This window comes from Misgurnus anguillicaudatus, chromosome 21, assembly GCF_027580225.2.
Source record: "Misgurnus anguillicaudatus chromosome 21, ASM2758022v2, whole genome shotgun sequence".
In the NCBI taxonomy this organism is placed as follows: domain Eukaryota; kingdom Metazoa; phylum Chordata; class Actinopteri; order Cypriniformes; family Cobitidae; genus Misgurnus; species Misgurnus anguillicaudatus.
Window position 1 is genome coordinate 64,177,606 of NC_073357.2, and position 18,678 is coordinate 64,196,283.

Consider the following 18,678-nt stretch of genomic DNA (forward strand, 5'->3'; position numbering starts at 1 on the left):
GAACCCAGGGCGGAGCCGGCAGAGCAGGAACCCAGGGCGGAGCCAGAGACCAGAGAGGGACTGGATACCAAGGTGATGCTGGTGGTATCAGGAACCTGGGTAGAGGGAAACAACAGAAAGAGGCTCTCTGGGCCAGGTTAGACAGGACAGCAAGTTCAAATTTAGCCATCTCGGACCAGACAGTGAGGGCAAGGAGCTTGGGGACAGCCATCTTGGGACAGGCAGAGGGTTCAAAACTGGCCATAGTTTTGATAACAATAGGGCAAGACGGGCAGACGACATGCTCGGCTCAGACGGCTCAGACGACACGCTCGGCTCAGACGGCTCAGACGGCTCAGACGACACGCTCGGCTCAGACGTCTCAGACGACACGCTCGGCTCAGACGGCTCAGACGACACGCTCGGCTCAGACGGCTCAGACGACACGCTCGGCTCAGACGGCTCAGACGACACGCTCGGCTCAGACGGCTCAGACGACACGCTCGGCTCAGACGACACGCTCGGCTCAGACGACACGCTCGGCTCAGACGACACGCTCGGCTCAGACGACACGCTCGGCTCAGACGACACGCTCGACTCAGACGACACGCTCGACTCAGACGACACGCTCGACTCAGACGACACGCTCGACTCAGACGACACGCTCGGCTCAGACGACACGCTCGACTCAGACGACACGCTCGGCTCAGACGACACGCTCGGCTCAGACGACACGCTCGGCTCAGACGACACGCTCGACTCAGACGACACGCTCGGCTCAGACGACTCAGACGACACGCTCGGCTCAGACGACACGCTCGACTCAGACGACACGCTCGACTCAGACGACACGCTCGACTCAGACGACACGCTCGACTCAGACGACACGCTCGACTCAGACGACACGCTCGACTCAGACGACACGCTCGACTCAGACGACACGCTCGACTCAGACGACACGCTCGACTCAGACGACACGCTCGACTCAGACGACACGCTCGACTCAGACGACACGCTCGACTCAGACGACTCGCTCGACTCAGACGACTCGCTCGACTCAGACGACACGCTCGACTCAGACGACACGCTCGACTCAGACGACACGCTCGACTCAGACGACACGCTCGACTCAGACGACACGCTCGACTCAGACGACACGCTCGACTCAGACGACAAGCTCGACTCAGACGACTCTGTTTCAGGTTTCTCAGATTTAACAGGCACCACAGAGCTGGAGACCACAGGACGGGGAACCCCAGCCACCCGTACAGATATCAATGGTGTATCCACTAGGCTGGCGATGAATCACCGGTACTTTGGCAGTGCTGAAGAGTTCATCAATGCAGTTTGGTGTGGCAGTCATTATGTGAAACGGTTCGGGTATGGGAGCCATCTTGAGAACGGGTGCAGGTGTAACAACTGTACCTTTAACGACTGGTACAGTGATGATGGTGGCATTCTGACAAATCGGAGCTGGTATGGTTGTGGCAAACTCGAAAACTGTGGCAGGTTTAACAACAGCGAACTGAGGCATGGAATGGGATGAAGTGGCAGCCATCTTGAGCACGGGCGCTGACACAGGGGAAACAGAACTCGGGGAATTAGTGTCCGTACTAACAGTGGCTTGCTCGGGCCTGGATTTCTTCCTCCGTCGCCGGTGTCGTGGGCAACGCGAAGGGATAGCGTTCACCGGCACGGAAAGTCTCAATAGTCCTATGCACAGGGGCAGCGGACCGGAACTCAAGTGTCTCTGGCGTGAATCGTGCATACCTCCCGCTCCGCTTGTCCACGTAATGGACGAATTCAAAAAACTCCATCTGTTCGAGCTCCGCCATTTTCCAAAGCGGTAGAGGCTCGTCCAAACAGTTGTTGAAACCGTAGTTTAGCTCCGTTTCGTTGTAGCCCAAACCAGACACCAATGTTAAAAAGACTTGAGCAAGACTACTCACAGTTTGCCCCCGCTGACGGAGGGCGTCTAAGTCCACTGCTCTGTCCCACAACTCCTGCTCCGTGGAGGGAGGACAAACCTGTATTTGGACGCTGCCAACACGCTGCATGCTAACACTAGGGATACTCCAGTGGGTTTGAAGAAACACGGGAGATGAGAAATCGCTGCTGGATCGGTTTGTTCTGTCACGGGTGAGAACCAGGTTGGACAAGATGAGGCAAAAAGTCGGATCCAAGTGCAGTTTATCCAAATATAAGTGTAAACAATGGAAAACAGAAATCAGGGAACACTAGGAACTTGCGACATCATACAAGAAACCACAAACACAGAATGAACAGGCAGGGTATAAATGCAAGACAAAGACCAATGACAGAGCAGATACAATCAGTGACCATGACAACAAACAAGGGGAAGAGCATGATAACAATGAATGTCCATGGTAACAAACAAGGGGGCGGAGACACTAATTAACACAGGGAGATACAACTAGGAACAAGGGTACACAATCCGTAGTAGAGTAACATAATTGATTTCCCAAGGAGTTCACACCTCAGTCCAGAAGATGGCGCTAATGCACACTGTTTGCAAACTGCCAGTAAAAACTACCGAAGAAGAAGAAGGGTACACAAGTAAACCACATAACACACAGAGACACAAGTATAACCAAAACATAAGTATAACCAAAACACAAGTATAACAAAACACAGGGACACAGGGAATACTGTTACAATGAGCCTGTTGAGTGTTGTCTTTCCTTCGAGATTTGTGGTATCCAAAATTGCCCGCAAGGGATTTAAATAAAGCTTGACCTTGGTATATAAACCCACAAGTGATCTACCTTAATGATGATTTGTCAAGAATCATTATGCAGTCTATGTCTATAGGTGAACCCCCAAAAACTTACTAGGAATACACAATGTATACACTGCAAAAAATGACTTTCGTACTTAGTACTTTTGTCTTTTTTTCACTAGAAATATCTAAAAATTCTTAAATCAAGATGTATTTTCTTGATGAGCAAAATGACCTAAGAAAAAACTAGTTTTTAGACAAAAAATATACAATTTAAGTGAATTTATGCTTAAAACAAGCAAAAATATCTGCCAATGGGGTGAGAAAATTTTACTTGAATTAAGTGTTTAAGAAAAAAGAAATCTTATTTTACAATTTTTTTTCTCACCCCATTGGCAGATAATTTTGCTTGTTTTAAGGACAATTTCACTTAAATTGTATATTATTTGTCTTAAAACTAGACTTATTTACTTAGGTCGTTTTGCTCATCAAGAAAAAAACATCTTGATTTAAGAATTTTTAGATATTTCTATTGAAAACAAGACAAAAATACTAAGTAAGAAAGTCATTTTTGCAGTGTACCACCATACCGAGATATACACAGTTGGCTTACACTTTTTAAAGGGATGAGATTTATATTTTAAATGAAATGAAACAAATAATATTTAATAATCTATACTTTACTTTTTTTAAAAGACCTTTTTAATAGTTGCAAAGTTTTATAAAATGATAAACTTCACACATTGCCCTTGATGTTTCACTGTGGTTGCATGAAAAGCAGGACTTAATGAAAATGCAAACTAATGATCTACCTGATGCGTTCAGAGCGGCAGTATAGGAGTTTCCCCGGTAAGGACTGTACACAAAGTAACGCATCACGCCAGCACCTGACTTTAAAACATGTTGGGCTCTATCATACACCTGGCGCAATGCGCAACACAAGTGTCTCTTGCTAGTTTCAACCCGGCGCAATTATCATTTTCACGTTTAGTGCCACGTTATTTAAATAGCAAATGCATTTGCGCTCAATTGTTTTCTGGTCTGAAAACGAGTTGTGTTCAGTTGCATTGTTGGTGTGTTGCTATTTTGAGGCAACTAAAATAGACTACACCAATGACCAACTAAAATCTGCTCAATATTGTTTTTGTTATTTATTTAAATATGGGACGACAACGTGCGTTTGCTTATCATACACATGGATGCGCAGCAGAACACAAACCTTTTTATAAAATGAAAAATCAAATTAATATGTAAACAATTATTATTGAGTCTCTTGGACACAAAGGAGGACCGATTATGAGACGTTAGAAGGAGTAAAGAGCTGCTTTACCTGTAGCCTGGTAGTAATTAAATGTTTTGCTTTAAACACATGCAAATATTGCATCTATTTTTAAATGTTTTTTAAATGCTATACCCCACGGATGTATTGTATATGATGACTCTGTACCTGTGGATATGATGAGATGAGAAACATTTTTAAGTAAAGATTTTTAAAAAATCTTTTAAAAGCTCATGACGCTGTCCGAGTGTTAAAACGTTTCGGCTCTCAGCACACTTGTGAATTCTTTATCTCCTGTTCTTGGTGACTTTTTATGTGATTTTGAAGCATCTGGCCAGTCCACCCCTGCTCATCTGCAATTTGTCTCTGATACATTTCCACACAGAAGTCATATAGACATATTATAGATGTCTAAAAGATGTTGAATGTATGTAAAACAGTTCTTTCTAAGACCTTAATCAGATGTTTTTATACACCAGATGTTTTCAGATCTTTAACAGGCATCTTACAGACGTACCTGTGCTTCTTTTCAAAGCGCTTGGGTGATCCAGAGCCTCTGCCATTTCTAAGTAACTTACACATTGCTTGACGTTGTGATGAGCGGAAAAAGAAATTTGTTAAGAAACATATATCTAATCCTCATTTACATTATTACATTTCAAAATATATGTACGCATTATAAGCCTATAAACATCAATGCGCACATGCACATACCCCCCCACATACACATTTAAAGGAACAGTATGTAGGATTGTGGCCAAAACTGGTATTGCAATCACAAAACTTGTGGCTAAAACTGGTACTGTAATCACACAACTGGTGGCCAATACACAACATGACAACATAAACATCAGTTGAGGGCTGCAACTCCACTTTTTAAATGACAATATCCTGGCCAGACCACTGTTGTCGGTGATATCAGTATTTGAAATTAAAATTATTTCTTAATGTCTAGTGCCACATAAGGGCCATTTTATGATTAATTGATATAAATTTCTTAAATACTGTTCCTTTAAGGCTAATTCACACTGATCCAACAAACGCCAACACATTGGACAGTGCAAAACCCCTGAAAGTTGTAAGTTTTGTCAAGTAAGCAACGCTGCTTACTCAAAATGTGACCTCTGCATTTAACCCATCCCGGTGAGTAATGAACACACACACACAACTGGAGCAGTGGGCAGCCATCTCAGCACCCGGGGAGCAATTGGGGTTAAGGTGCCTTGATCAAGGGCACCACAGTCGCAACCTGCCGGCCGAGACTCAAACCGGCAACTCTTGGGTTACAAGCCCGACGTTCTAAACACTAGACTACATAACAAAGATGTTGTTTGGTACTGACACAGTCCTCCTACATCCTGTCTTTGTCACTAATCTCCTGACTATTCTCTTCCACTACTTCTCTTTGGTTTAAGCATAGTAGACGATGATGTACATAAAATAAAATATGCATGGTTATTGTTTGTAACTTACAGTATATAACCTTAATGAATAACTGCTAGCCTAACTGATATAAATTAAAATAATATAAGTTAAAGACATGTAAATGGTCAGTAATAAAAAATAATCAAGTTTGAGCAATTACACAAACAAATACAATAGCACAAACATACAAATGAAATAAATGGTGCTGTTTATGTTTTCAGGTTGGTCTGTAGGTTGGTTTGTCAGAGAAACTGAATAAAGTAATCAGATAATACCGCAGGGCTCAACCCAAAGAATGTTTTATACTTGTCCAAAAAAAGATTTCAGTGTCACATATTTAAAAAAAAAATAGTTCAAAAGTAAAATATAACTGTATAAATATACATTTCATTTATCATTTGTTAAGACATTTGGCAATTTTGAATACAAACTCTGTTTCTGAAATTTGGCAATCCTCTCATCAGGATCAATAGTTTCAGGTACATCAGGATTAACTGTGCTGTGTTGTAAGGAAGATAATGAACCAATATTAATAAGACAAGAGTTATTAAAGGGACACAAGGCAAGTCTGAGTATTATTTCTCTACTAGCTCCCCCTAGTGTCTGGGAGTAAATGCTTTCTATATCTGAGACTTTACGAGACTGAAGGACACCGGGTCGGATACAGCGAACTTGCAAGTGGGGTATTCTTCCTACAGACGGTAGGGGCGGGCGAGAGAGACTTCATTCGTCATGTAATGAGTCATTTAACCATATACAGACTTACGATGATGATTTATTAACATAAAAATGCTGCCTTGTGTCTCTTTAATATGCTGTGTTGATGTCTCTCAATGCTCTTAAAATTTAATTTTAAGTGGAGCAGATGAAGGGTTAATGGCAACCCTGTTAGACACCATGCATGTTATGTGCTGTCGGCTTTTCTCATGAGCTTCAAGGTTTTGCTTATGGTAGTTGCTTGTTCCAACAAAAAAGGCTCCTGACTTTTCTGCTTTATCTTGGAACTGACAGCAAACTGGGCAAAACATTGCATAGTTTCTTTCATCGTGTTTATCAAAGTAAATGTCTGCTTTCAAGATGTTAAATAATTAAGTTTTTCATTTGGCCTTAAAATTGGAGTGCGCCACCGCCATCTTAACGTCTCTTTGCTCTCCCAGATGATGTAACACGCTACAGTGTGCACAACAACCAATAATGTACAGTAGGAGAAACCTCATGCTGAGAAGTTAACCCTCTGGGGTCCGAACATTTTGGGACACTCTCAGAGGTTCTGACATGCTCTTACATTTGGTCTTTTTTCAGTTGCTTTAAAACATAATAATGGCAAGTGTCTCCTACCACTGTGTTCAGCTCAAACTGGGCTAAAATATTATATGAGCTACATGTATGTACATGTTTGTATTTTTGAGAGAAAAAGGTTTATGCGTGGTTTTTAAAAAAGCTAAAATTTTAAGTCACTGATATATGTTTTTTTTTTTGTTGAGTTTTTTTAGTTTTTTCTTTAAAATAATGTGAAAATCATCCTGCCTACTCATTCACATAAACCAATATATTGATTTAGAAATTGTAAGACACTTTTTGTTTAGAGGGGCCGTATGCGAGAAGGATTGATTGACAGCTAGCAAACAAAGGCTCTCATAATGAGCTGCATAATGAGGCAGGAGGGAACTACAGTAAAGAATGTGAGGACAAATGAACATGTTTGTTTGAGGTTTATTAAGAAGTTAACAATATAATCAAAATAGAAATGAAGGTCTGTAGGACATTATCAGTTTATTTGGAAACTTAACTTGTATAAGAAACTGATAAACAACAGAGCTGTAAACTTCATGTGGCTTATGTTGCCATATAACTTTGTCCAAAAAGTGTGAATATGTTTTTCCACTTCATAGTTCTGTACTGATGAGAGGGATGCAGACAGTGCCGGTCCTAGATGCTGGGGGGCCCTAAGCAAAGCTTTGTGAGGGGCCCTCTGTCAGTGCATTCAGACCCTGATAGCACACATACATCTCGGAGACGTCTATTTGATGTCTGTGTTTACATTTGCAAGATGTATTATTTAGATTGTTTTCTCACCTGCAATACATCTGTGAGACGTCTCCTAAAAGATGTCATATAGACATATTGAAGATGTCTGCAAGACATTTTTGATTTAGAATGTATGTAAAGCAGCTCTTTTCCTTTTATAAGATGTTTTTACACACCAGATGTATTCCAGATCTCCAGGGGCATCATTTATCAAACGTTTGTACGCACAGAAGTGTGCGTAAAGTGTGCGTAGGAACAGTTTTACGCAAAGTGTGGAATTTATCAAATTGCACTTATACGTAGAAATTTGTGTAAATATACGCACACCTCTGAGTATGCGTACGCAGAGCATCTAGTGGTAGAATAGCGATACTACATAGGACCCTGTTCCAGTGAGTAAAGAAGTGTCTATTTTTTATCCACAAGCAGGTGTTAAAAATGATTAATGTCAGTATGGTAACAGCAAATCAGTATAATGATTTATTTGTGATATGTATCTGTATCTGTGAAAGCTCTACGTGTGATTTGTATAAATGAAGTCTCCGACAAATGCTTGACACAGTGCAATGGCTTATCCTTGCGTTATTGGAAGACTTGGCAAATAATCCATTCCGCCGGTAGCGCGTTTTCAAAGATCGCGCCAATGATGCTGGTTATATATGCTGCTGTCCAAGGTGGAAAGTTGTCTGTCCTCCTCCAGTTGCACCGATTTCACGTCGGTGTGCTGTGACGCGTTATTTTTTTATTTTTTTGGCTGATAATTTAATGTCAAACCACTTTTTATTTCTAGAAGTGTTCTTATACACAACGGTAACGGTATTAAACTCACTGGTAACATATTCCCATGCAGATTTGTTTTCTTTTGTTAGTCATTCCTCCCGCACTAAGTAAACCAAACAGGATGTGTTATTTGGATTCAAACTCATCCACCAGTAACTCAATTTCTGTGTCTGTAAAGTTCCTCTTTTTCGCTCTTTGCCATTTTTGCAGTGAGGGAAAAAGCACAACCACGTGACATATAACGGGAGGTGTTGTCGCCATATATGGTTCATTGGAGGCGTTTCGGAATGCAAATGATTATGAACGTGCACGAGCATGGTGCTTAAGAACAAGTGGGATTTATCATCAAGGATTACTTACTGATGTGCGTACGAACCACGTGCGCACGTTTGATAAATCCCGATTTTTTTGTACTTAGGCACATTCTAAATTTCATTTGTAGGTACAAATATAGAACATTTTCTACGCAATGTTGATAAATGAGGCCCCAGATCTTTACCAGACATCTTACAGACGTACCTGTGCTATCTGGGTAAAACCCAGTCAATGTTGCTGTTAGTTAGTTGTTAACTAACCACATAGTGTATTATCTTATAGCTGTAAATTATTCCCATATGCACATTACTTTGAGACCCTGACTGATAACCTTGCTGATTATAACATGAAACATGTATTTGCTGATAAGTTGTTTTGATTTCAAATGTGTTGTGAGAAGCACAAAAAAATTAACCTGATCTAAATGAATGTAAAGAATCAAATTAAATTAAATATAAATACATACTGTTAATACACAGGGGTTAAATTGGGATTTGTTATGTGTGTGTGTGTGTGGGGGGGGGGTATGTGGGGAGGGTACTTCGAGGGGTAACATGTTTAATACTGATGACAGCAAAGCCACTGGTGTGTTTCAATGACATTCTGGACCTCTGATAGGATTTGATAAGTTTCAGCTTTAAAAGAGCATTTCACCCGTAGAAACATTAATCTTTATTGAAAGTGTTATATTTGTAGTCGAAATGTAACATACATTTAGAATTTGGTGCCTATTTTACAGAGAAAAGGGGTGTTTGTATTCTCACTCCCTCAACAAAGATATTGCACTTCCTTCTTTCAATGATGCAAAATGATTTTTACATCATTGAAAGAAGGATGTGCAACACTGAAATCTGTATTTCTCCTGTCTCAGCAGCAACTGAGAAAATGATGCATGACCATTCAAAAACATGACTGGGGATCTAACTATACAATGTCATTATGCACAATTGATCAAACTTTAAAGGAAGTTAAAAGAATCATTGAATAATTCTAGGCATAAGATGCCCAAAAAGACTCAATTAGCAAGATAAGGTACAACACACAGTACTGTATCAGCAACATGTCTTATAAATTAGCCATAGAAATTCCCTATGCTGGTCAGCACCTAAAACAATCATATAGTTAGGTTTGATTTGTGTAATCAAAATACATTATTTTATTAAACTATACAATGAGTTATATGCAGTGTTATCCAGTTAACATACTGTAATTAAACGAGTGACATATACTTTAATCCTTTACAAATTTCAAGTCTTCTAATAAGTTTTCTCGACGTGGGCACTAGTGATGCGCGGGTCGGCGTTTTTTCCAACCCGCGGGTCCCGCTTTTATGAAATATTTGGCCCGCCCCAACCCGCACCGCAACACTGTATCTATTTTTACAACCCGCACCGCCCCGCGCCCATTAAAATAGACATACAAGGCATTTGTAATGTAAATAAAAAGAGGCTTTATTTCAGCCTAAGAGTGCTTGGAAACAGCCATTAGATTACATCGCCCTGTAAACTGGCAACAACATACACCAATGAGCCATAGAAACCAGCATGGTCATATTAATATAGAGATAGGATAATGATAAACCAGGGGTGTCCAATACATCGATCGCAAAGGCAATGCCGGTAGATCGCACAAGTTAACTGTGTATTCTCATGCTGCTCCATGCCTCCACGGGAAAATTGGCATTATGAGTAATTGTGAAACACTTAAGTCTTTTTGAGTTGCTGTGCCTTTCTTCTCATATGTGTTTTTATAAACCTTATGCCTGCCCGCTGCAGCTTCGTCGTGTAAACTTCCGACATTGCTTTCATGCACGAGCTGAAGCACGCGAGAGCGAGCGAACGAGGGAAAGAGAGAGAGAGAGAGAGAGAGAGAGAGAGAGAGAGAGAGGCAGCGTTGTGCTGATATATGCTTCTGATACTATTGTAATTTTCTTTTAAGTTTGTTTCACTAAATCTCCGCTATTTTAAACAGTACTCGACATGTGCTCCAGGATTTTTTTTAACTTTTTTAAAATAGAGTAATGGTGACATCCCTAAATCCAATGTAGAGATATATGCAGTATAGTCCACGCATTTAAAGTGTTTTTAGCATGTAGAACTTGTCGGCTTTATCATTTTAAAAGTAGATCACCACACAAAAAAGCAGCATTTGTATTATCTATTCACAAATTCCCTACCTTAATTTCTCCTGCAGATCGTCTTTCATCTTTTAATTCTCCGTTTGTTTTGTTGTTGTGGCTGGCAGCCAGCGGGAGCTTGGCGCTTCCGTGACGTCAAAGGTTTGGGGATATCAAGTTACGTTGCGCAAGTTACGTTGCGGAAGTTACATTGCCACATAGGCCTACGTAATTTAACCTTATCAAAGAACGTAATTAAATGTAAAAAATATATATTCCCAAATATTTAATATATATGCTACAGGGAATTAGACGCAATATATCAGTTTTTTAATTTTGTTTTTAATGACCCGCCCCAACCCGCCCCGCATTAAAGTTACAATTTCTTTACCCGCCCCAACCCGACCCGCGGGTTACCCGCGGGGCCCGCGGGTTACGAGGCGACCCGCGCATCACTAGTGGGCACCATTCTTACCCCCCCCCCCCTCTCTCTCTCTCTCTCTCTCTCTCTCTTATGTCAAATTATCCTGCGCGAGAGCGCGTTCTTGAAGTTCAAAGGGAAAAGCGCGTGTTTTCGCGGAAATTGCGTCACCCAATTCGCGTCATTTGCATCGCCCCATGCTAGGACGCGTGTGGATGCGTCTTTGCATTGACTTTGTATGTAATCTGCTCGCGCAAATCCTTTAGCTTGTTCCCTTGCTTCACGTTTTTTCCCCTTTATTCTGCCCCAGACGGATAGCTTTGCCTTTGTTTTAAATCAATGGTGGGCATATAATATGCGCATCGTTACCAAATCACTCTTCTGCGTCATGCACGCGGCCGTTTCTAAATTTGAAGGCTGCAACCTCCGGATGTTGCATATGCGCGCTGCATACTACATCATCAAGCCTGATTTATTTAAGTTAAATAAGCATTTCATTTGCAAGTCATAAGCATAATATAACAATTAACCAAGAATAATAGTCAACATTATAATTGTTAGTATTCTGAAGTACGTTTTTATGACGCATATGCAGCCTACAAATGTGACCTCTGAAGGCTGCAGCCTTCGGATTGAGAAACTGCCTGCATGTTGTCCGAGTACATTTCAGTGATTTAAGAAATCATTAAGTATTTTTAAAAACCCGCCTAAATTCGGAAGTTTGCAAATTATTTAAATTATAGCGTCTTGTTTTCGTTAAACATAATAATAATTTTTCTTTGATATAATAGTTTTAAATAATTCTGAGATCAAGGGGGCCCTCTAGTGGTGCGGGGCCCTATGCAAATTGCGTAAGACCGGCACTGAGTTATGAACAGCTGTTAGCATAAATTGTCCACAGAAATACCCTTACATAGCCTACATAACTGATGGGTAAATGATAGCACTACATTCAGATAAACTATCATAAACTAAATTAGTATCTCAGATAAACATCTGCAATGATTAGTTATATAAAAAGCTGTTTTCAGATGACTGTTTTCAGATGCCTATCCCCTTCTCGTCTAGGTGTTTTAAACGTGTTTCTGTAAGCGAGTATGAACTTTAAAAACACATCGCATATGGATGTGCGCGAGCTCGCGTCTCCTTGTAAACAAAGCGGAGCTCATAATAAAACGGTGTCGCGTGTAAAGCGCAATGTATGGAATGCGTTGCACGTAAACAATATCATATTACAGTAGATCCCCCAGTGCAGCATTACTCAAAGTTGCCATGAAGGATACGAAAGTGAATAACTGTGTCTTATGCTGCGTTCCAGGTAGGTTTTTGAGCCCGTGAATTACGACTTCAAAACCACGACTCGCGATGTGTTCCAGGCAGCCTGTAACCCGTGTTTTACAACCTTCTACCTGTGAAAGTGCACTGGAACGGCAGTCAAACCCGTGACTTCCCACCCGTGAGTCGTAGTTTTGAAGTCGTGATTTACGGGTTACAGGTTGCCTGGAACGCAGCATAACACTGTAGGCTACAGCATGTAACAATGAAATCCGCCATTACGTGATCACGCGTACTCGTTTGTAAATAAGCATGTAAACATGGAATCATATTACAGCACACACTTAAAAGATACAGCAGTGCAGCATTACTCAACGTTGCCATGAAGGATACGAAAGTGAATAACTGTGTCTAACAATGTAACAATGAAATCCACCAGTTCATGAAATCACGCGCTCTCGTTTGTAAACAATGCGAAAGTTTTTAAATCCGAAGCGTGCAGTCTGCTGATGTTGCTTATGTAGGCTGAACTGCACAAGCCATAACATATTAAATGATAGCAAATATAAATGAAGACAAATGACTTACAGTTTCTTCAGGAATATATCCATTGCGTCTTTCATTGTTGTTCTTCTTAGGTAACGTTAAAGATAAATGCTTCTCTTCCTCAATGTCCAGACATAAATGAAGATATTCCTCACGTGTGTGTATAAAGTTTATAATCCAAACATGCTGTAAAGTCTTTAAATCTGATAAAACTTTACGCTTTGTTTATTATTGTTGGAACTGCTGTCTCTTCATTACCATGTCAACAGCGTGTGGGCGTGAGCGCATTAGAGATAATGAGCTCAGCCAGTAAAAACGGTACTCTCTTTACTTCAATGCAGATTATATAAACAGGAAATATTTATGTTTGATTATAATTAGCTTGTTTAAAAGTAGACATTTCAGGCTTTCTTTTGATATGTGTATCATGTTTGTGTGACGAGTATTCGCGGGGTTTCAGATGATTTTTGTAAGGTGATTTGAGAGACAGCTGGTGGAGACAGAAATGTCTGAATGTGCACCCTGTTTATTTTCTTTATTTGACAAAAACACAAAGGTCTCTTGTTATTGTGAATGTACACTAATTAAAGAGGACCCTTCAGAGTTTCAAATGATGTCAAACACGTAAGTGTTTGATTATTAATGATGGAGTTGATTCTGCTATGATAAGGAGAAAACACGTCAAAACGCGCACCATCTTCTATACGTTACATTAGTAATACGCTTGCTTATAATGTTGATTCATAGCCACAGTAAATGTAGCTGCTTTTGCTATTGTGTATTATGTTATGCTATCGGTCATTTTTCTGTGCTTTTCACTGCTCATATTAACTCATTCACCGCCAGCCTTTTTGAGAAAAGTTGCCCACCTGCATTTTTGTGATTTTCACAAAATTTTCAGAAAATTCCTTGCAGGAAAAATTATTTTCTATAAATATATAAACATACAAATTATATCAAATTAAAGAACACACCCTCTGCTTTCAAACAAACAATAAACAAACAAACAAACAAACAAAATGGGGAAAAAACGTTTCATTATATATTTACTTTTTCCACTTAATTTAACCACTGAAATATGGATATTTCTCTTCAAAAATACAACATTTTGAGCAAAAAGCTTAAAAAAATTGCGTTTTTTTTAAAGGAATTTATGTTAGAGATCAGACTCAGAATGACTATCAAACATAAAGGCATTTAAAATAAATCTTAAAATCTTTTTAACATCCGTTTTTGATAAATTCGTTTTGGCGCCATCTGGTGGATAAAAGCGGTATTTCACTTTGAAATTCGTCCAGAAAGGCATTTTTATTAGTTAGATATGAACTCATAAATGACGAGATAACTCGTCAATGGCGGTGAATGAGTTAATGTAAAGCTGCTTTGAAATAATTAACTATTGTGAAAAGCGCTATATAAATAAAATTCAATTGAAAAAAATTGAATTGTTTTGTGGATGTACTGTTTAGTGGGGTTAATAACTGCACTTTGACACTGTTTGCGGGGAGGTGTCCCGAAGGGGGCAATAGAGGGTTGGGGAGGCAGTCAAATTTAGGGGGAGAAGAAATGTTTTTGTTGTTAGACTACTGTGCCTTAACATAGTCGTTTTTGTTTCTTTGGTGCCTGCTAGTTTGCACGCGAGGGAGTTAAGGACACCTCCTAATACCCGTGTTAGTCTGGACAAATACAGGCAATAATCCAACAACCCGTTTGGGTTTTGTGTGAAATCTATCCGGTCTCCTGCTCGTTCTTCTGGGGAAATAATACACGCCGCCACAATATGACCATTATGTCGGAGTCAAGTCTGCGGCACAAGCCCTGAAAAGTGAAGCCAAAACGTCTCGATTGCCCCCCAGTGACCGGTCCCAGTATAGGTCATAAAGCCCGCCTCCCCATGTTATTCAATGGGACTTGTGACCAACTAAAAAAATTAATTACACTTCAATTATCTTTTTTCCGAAGCTGGTTTCTGTCATGTACTGTAGTTTTTATCACGCTGATGTAAATTCAAATGTTTGTTTTTAAAATAGGTTTGCGTTTAGTTAGTTATTTAATGATATAAAAACGGTGGTGTCACGTCATGATTGACAGCTGTGATATCGTGTGATATGCGCATTTTACGAGAGCGAGGGCGGGGTTTTGACTTCGCGCTTTCCCTTCCTGCTCACTACTGTGCATGACTGGTCCGAAATCGCTATTGCGCAGACTCAAGACCCAAGATGTCAGCGCCATATCGGGCAACTGGCGGCTTCACTTTTCACCAATGGAAGAGAGCGCACAGGTGTTGTCCATCTTTTTTACAGTCTATGGTCGGAGTAGGTAATTTATGTTAAAAAATTGGTCTTGTTTTAAACCATGCAATAAGCTTCCCTTACAAAAATTAACCATGGTTTTACTACAGTTAAAATCAAAAAACATGGTTACTGTAGTAAAACCATGGTAACCACAAAATAATCATGGTTTTGATATCCATGGTTTTTAAAAACCATAGTTAAACCACGGTAATTGTAGTAAAACTATGGTGTTGCTGATAGTAATCAACACACTAAAAACAACATGGTTACACTTTTACCACAATGTAACCATGGTTAATTTTCTTAAGGGTCCAAACATAACCAAACAATAATGCTCATTTTAAGGTATTCATTTTGTCCAGTTTTTTATTTATACATATATACACATACACATTTATACACACCAACACAGCAGTCCATGATTTCTTTATAGTGAGTTTGTGTATGTATGTATATGTATGTATCATTTCTGGTAATCTTTGTTTACACAATACTTTACACTATACTACTGTTCCATTTGACGTTTTTTTAACTATCTTACATCTATTCCTTCTGATTTTATTTGTACACAGCCCAACTGAAAATGCTATACATGTACAGTCTTTGTCATGCTGATAAGCAGTAGCGGAACTAGAATTTTTTTAATGGGGTGGCCAAAGCTACTTTAGGGGGTCCATAGTCCATAAAAGAAAATGACGTGTAACCACATGTCAAGAAAGCATAAATTAATCTTTTGATCGCATTAGATGTAAACATAATAAGGGTGAATTTTAAATCTTTCTACTGTATTTCTAACATCTGATTTACTGTCTGTTAAAGGGATTCACCCAAAAATGAAAATTCTGTCATCATTTACTCACCCTTATGTTATTCTAAACCTGTATTTTATTTTAATAAACACAAAATAATATATTTTGATAAATGATGGTAAGCACACAATTATTGGTATATCCATTGAATTCCATCATGTTGTTTTTATTCCTACTAGTCAATGGTTACAGCTGTGTGCATACCATCATTTATCAGGGTATCTTCTTTTGTGTTCATCGGAAAATAGAAATACGTACAGGTTTAGAAAAACATGAGGATGTAAGAATAATGACAGGATTTTCATTTTGTGAACTATCAATGAAGCAAAAGATCAGGAAATCTAAACTCCACGATAAACCTTAAACTTACTTCAAATAGCAGAGCTCAACACAAAGGATGTTTGGATTAATCTTTATTTACGAAGATACAGAAGATGCAAAAGTTTTCTTTTTTCTTTTGATATTTAATTAACTTTAATGACAGAGAGACTTCGACAGGTTAGGCTAAGACCGAATGCAATAAAATGTTTATTCGTTTAAGACGTACAGTAACCAAATGTTTAGTATGAAAATCACCAAAACAGCTATTTTGACATATGAGCATTTGTCAGTTTAAGCCAAAAAGACGCGAACAGTCGTTTAAGCTCTGGCTGTGCATCGGATATCCGCGTCGCGCTTTCAAGTTCAATGTGGCAATCCAGTCAAATTAACAATCATACAGTAGCCTATAAAGATCACATCAAGAATGAAAACATGGTGCTGGGTTTTGTTGTAAAAAGAATTGACAATCTTAGACTTAATTCAGTCCACAAGAAAATTACCACACTTCCAGCATATACAGTGAAATCATGTAGTATTAGCAAAATGTACGACTTCACTTACATCATTTTAAAGATTCCAAGCATTATGTTGACATGACATTTATCTTCTGATGGTATGAAAAGTATTCGTTAAGTTACAGTAATTTTTCTGACGCGTTTTTGAAAAGACGTCACTGATGGAGAGATAACAGAACGCGCATTATGTATATTTTCTTAATTTTGTCAAAAGCGCAACATTCAGTTTTTATAGACACACAAAAAATGACACTTTAACGTTTTAAATGATGAATAAATCATATCTGTATGTCCAAAATCAGCAGAGTAATCCAAGTCTCTTTGCACAGTGATTGATAAATAAAGAGTTTGCGCTGCGACCGCAGGGAGGGTTAATATTCATAATGTTTGTTTTTAACAATGTGCTGCGCTGCCGCACGTCGAAAATAAACATGGCGATTAAGTGAAAGTAGCGCATTAAATTTGGGGTGGCACACAGGGTGGCCAGTGACATGTCAAGGGTGTCCAGTGCCACCCTGGACACCCCTCTGGCTCCGCCACTGCTGATAAGGAACAGTAAAATTAAAATTGTTAGATAATATCACCTTTTTTGATAAAGTTTTGTACAGGACTATACTAAAGTTTGCTAATGCTATGTCTGAACCAACTCTGTGACCTGACAATGTCAATATGGAGCCTACAGTATATATTGCAAGATGATAAACGGTAAACAAGATATATAATAAAATTGGCATTATTGTTTGGTTTGCAGCCTATTTCATGGATCAAACAAGACTAATGTTTTAAAATGATGTGCTCCGACATGATGGTTATATAAACGTGTCTTCTCTACCTAGATTGGATGGATACGTATAGTGGAACAAGAGATCTTGCGTGTCACTAATCAAATCAAACAACCAAATCACAGAGGCGGAGACATCAGTCAACTTTTGGGTCTGATTAAACGCCATACTCGTCCCACTGCAAAATGCCTTCTGCAGTTTATATTATAGTTTATATTATTATTATTATTATTTGTTGTTTATTATCTATGTTTATTTATTATTATGGATTATTGCATTGTACCGTAAATATTTATTTGGGTTCTTTAATCAGATGCCATACCCTTTAAAACATTTTTATTTTACTGTAGCCAAGATGAATTATAGCAGCAATTGGTAGGAACAACTATCAATTTGCTAGTACCAACTTTTACCAAAATTGTACCAAATACGTTTTCCTTCTTAATTAATTTATGTTTAGTCATTTAAATTGTATTTCTCATTTGAATTTTAAATATATTATATTAAAGTAATTTAAACAAATAAACAAAGAAAACCCCAATTAATAAATATAGCCTACATTTAAAACATTACATTATCGTTATTGCAGGAGTGCAATTACCTGGTTGTCCTGCAGGTGACCTTGTAACTCTGTTGTCTTACAATGCACTTATGAATTAACGATTACTCCAGACCACTCACAGATCTATGATTTTCAAGTGCTACTTAAGCTACAAAGCTTTTGGAAAACAGACCATAATTCTAAGATGATTCGTATAGTTTTTACTTCTACTTAGCCTTACAATGCTTTTGGGAAACCCGGCCCAGTTCTGTAACACATGAAACCAGAAACACAACACGTTATAAGAAAAAATGACTGCTTTTGGAATTTACTTAACAGCTTTCTGGACCTCACGCATGAAACGATGATGAAATAACGCAAGGATTGTGTGCTAAAGATGATGTCATAGTTTGGAATGCAAATAAAATCACTTTGTTACTTTCGTCCCGTGTTACTTTTGTCCCGGTTCTTCCCTATTTATATTTAAATATCCTAAAGGAAAATAGCCTTCC

General features: G+C 39.0%; 1 protein-coding gene across 1 annotated transcript in view; it reads right to left on the reverse strand.

Moving 5' to 3' along the window:
• Positions 1–1,592: 1,592 nt before the first annotated feature.
• LOC129449942 (uncharacterized) overlaps positions 1,593–18,678 on the reverse strand; it is a 74,607-nt gene continuing 57,521 nt past the window's right edge. The window contains exon 11 of the mRNA XM_073858863.1: positions 1,593–2,109. Within this exon, the coding sequence (XP_073714964.1) occupies positions 1,593–2,109 (517 nt within the window). The remainder of the gene's footprint in view (positions 2,110–18,678) is intronic.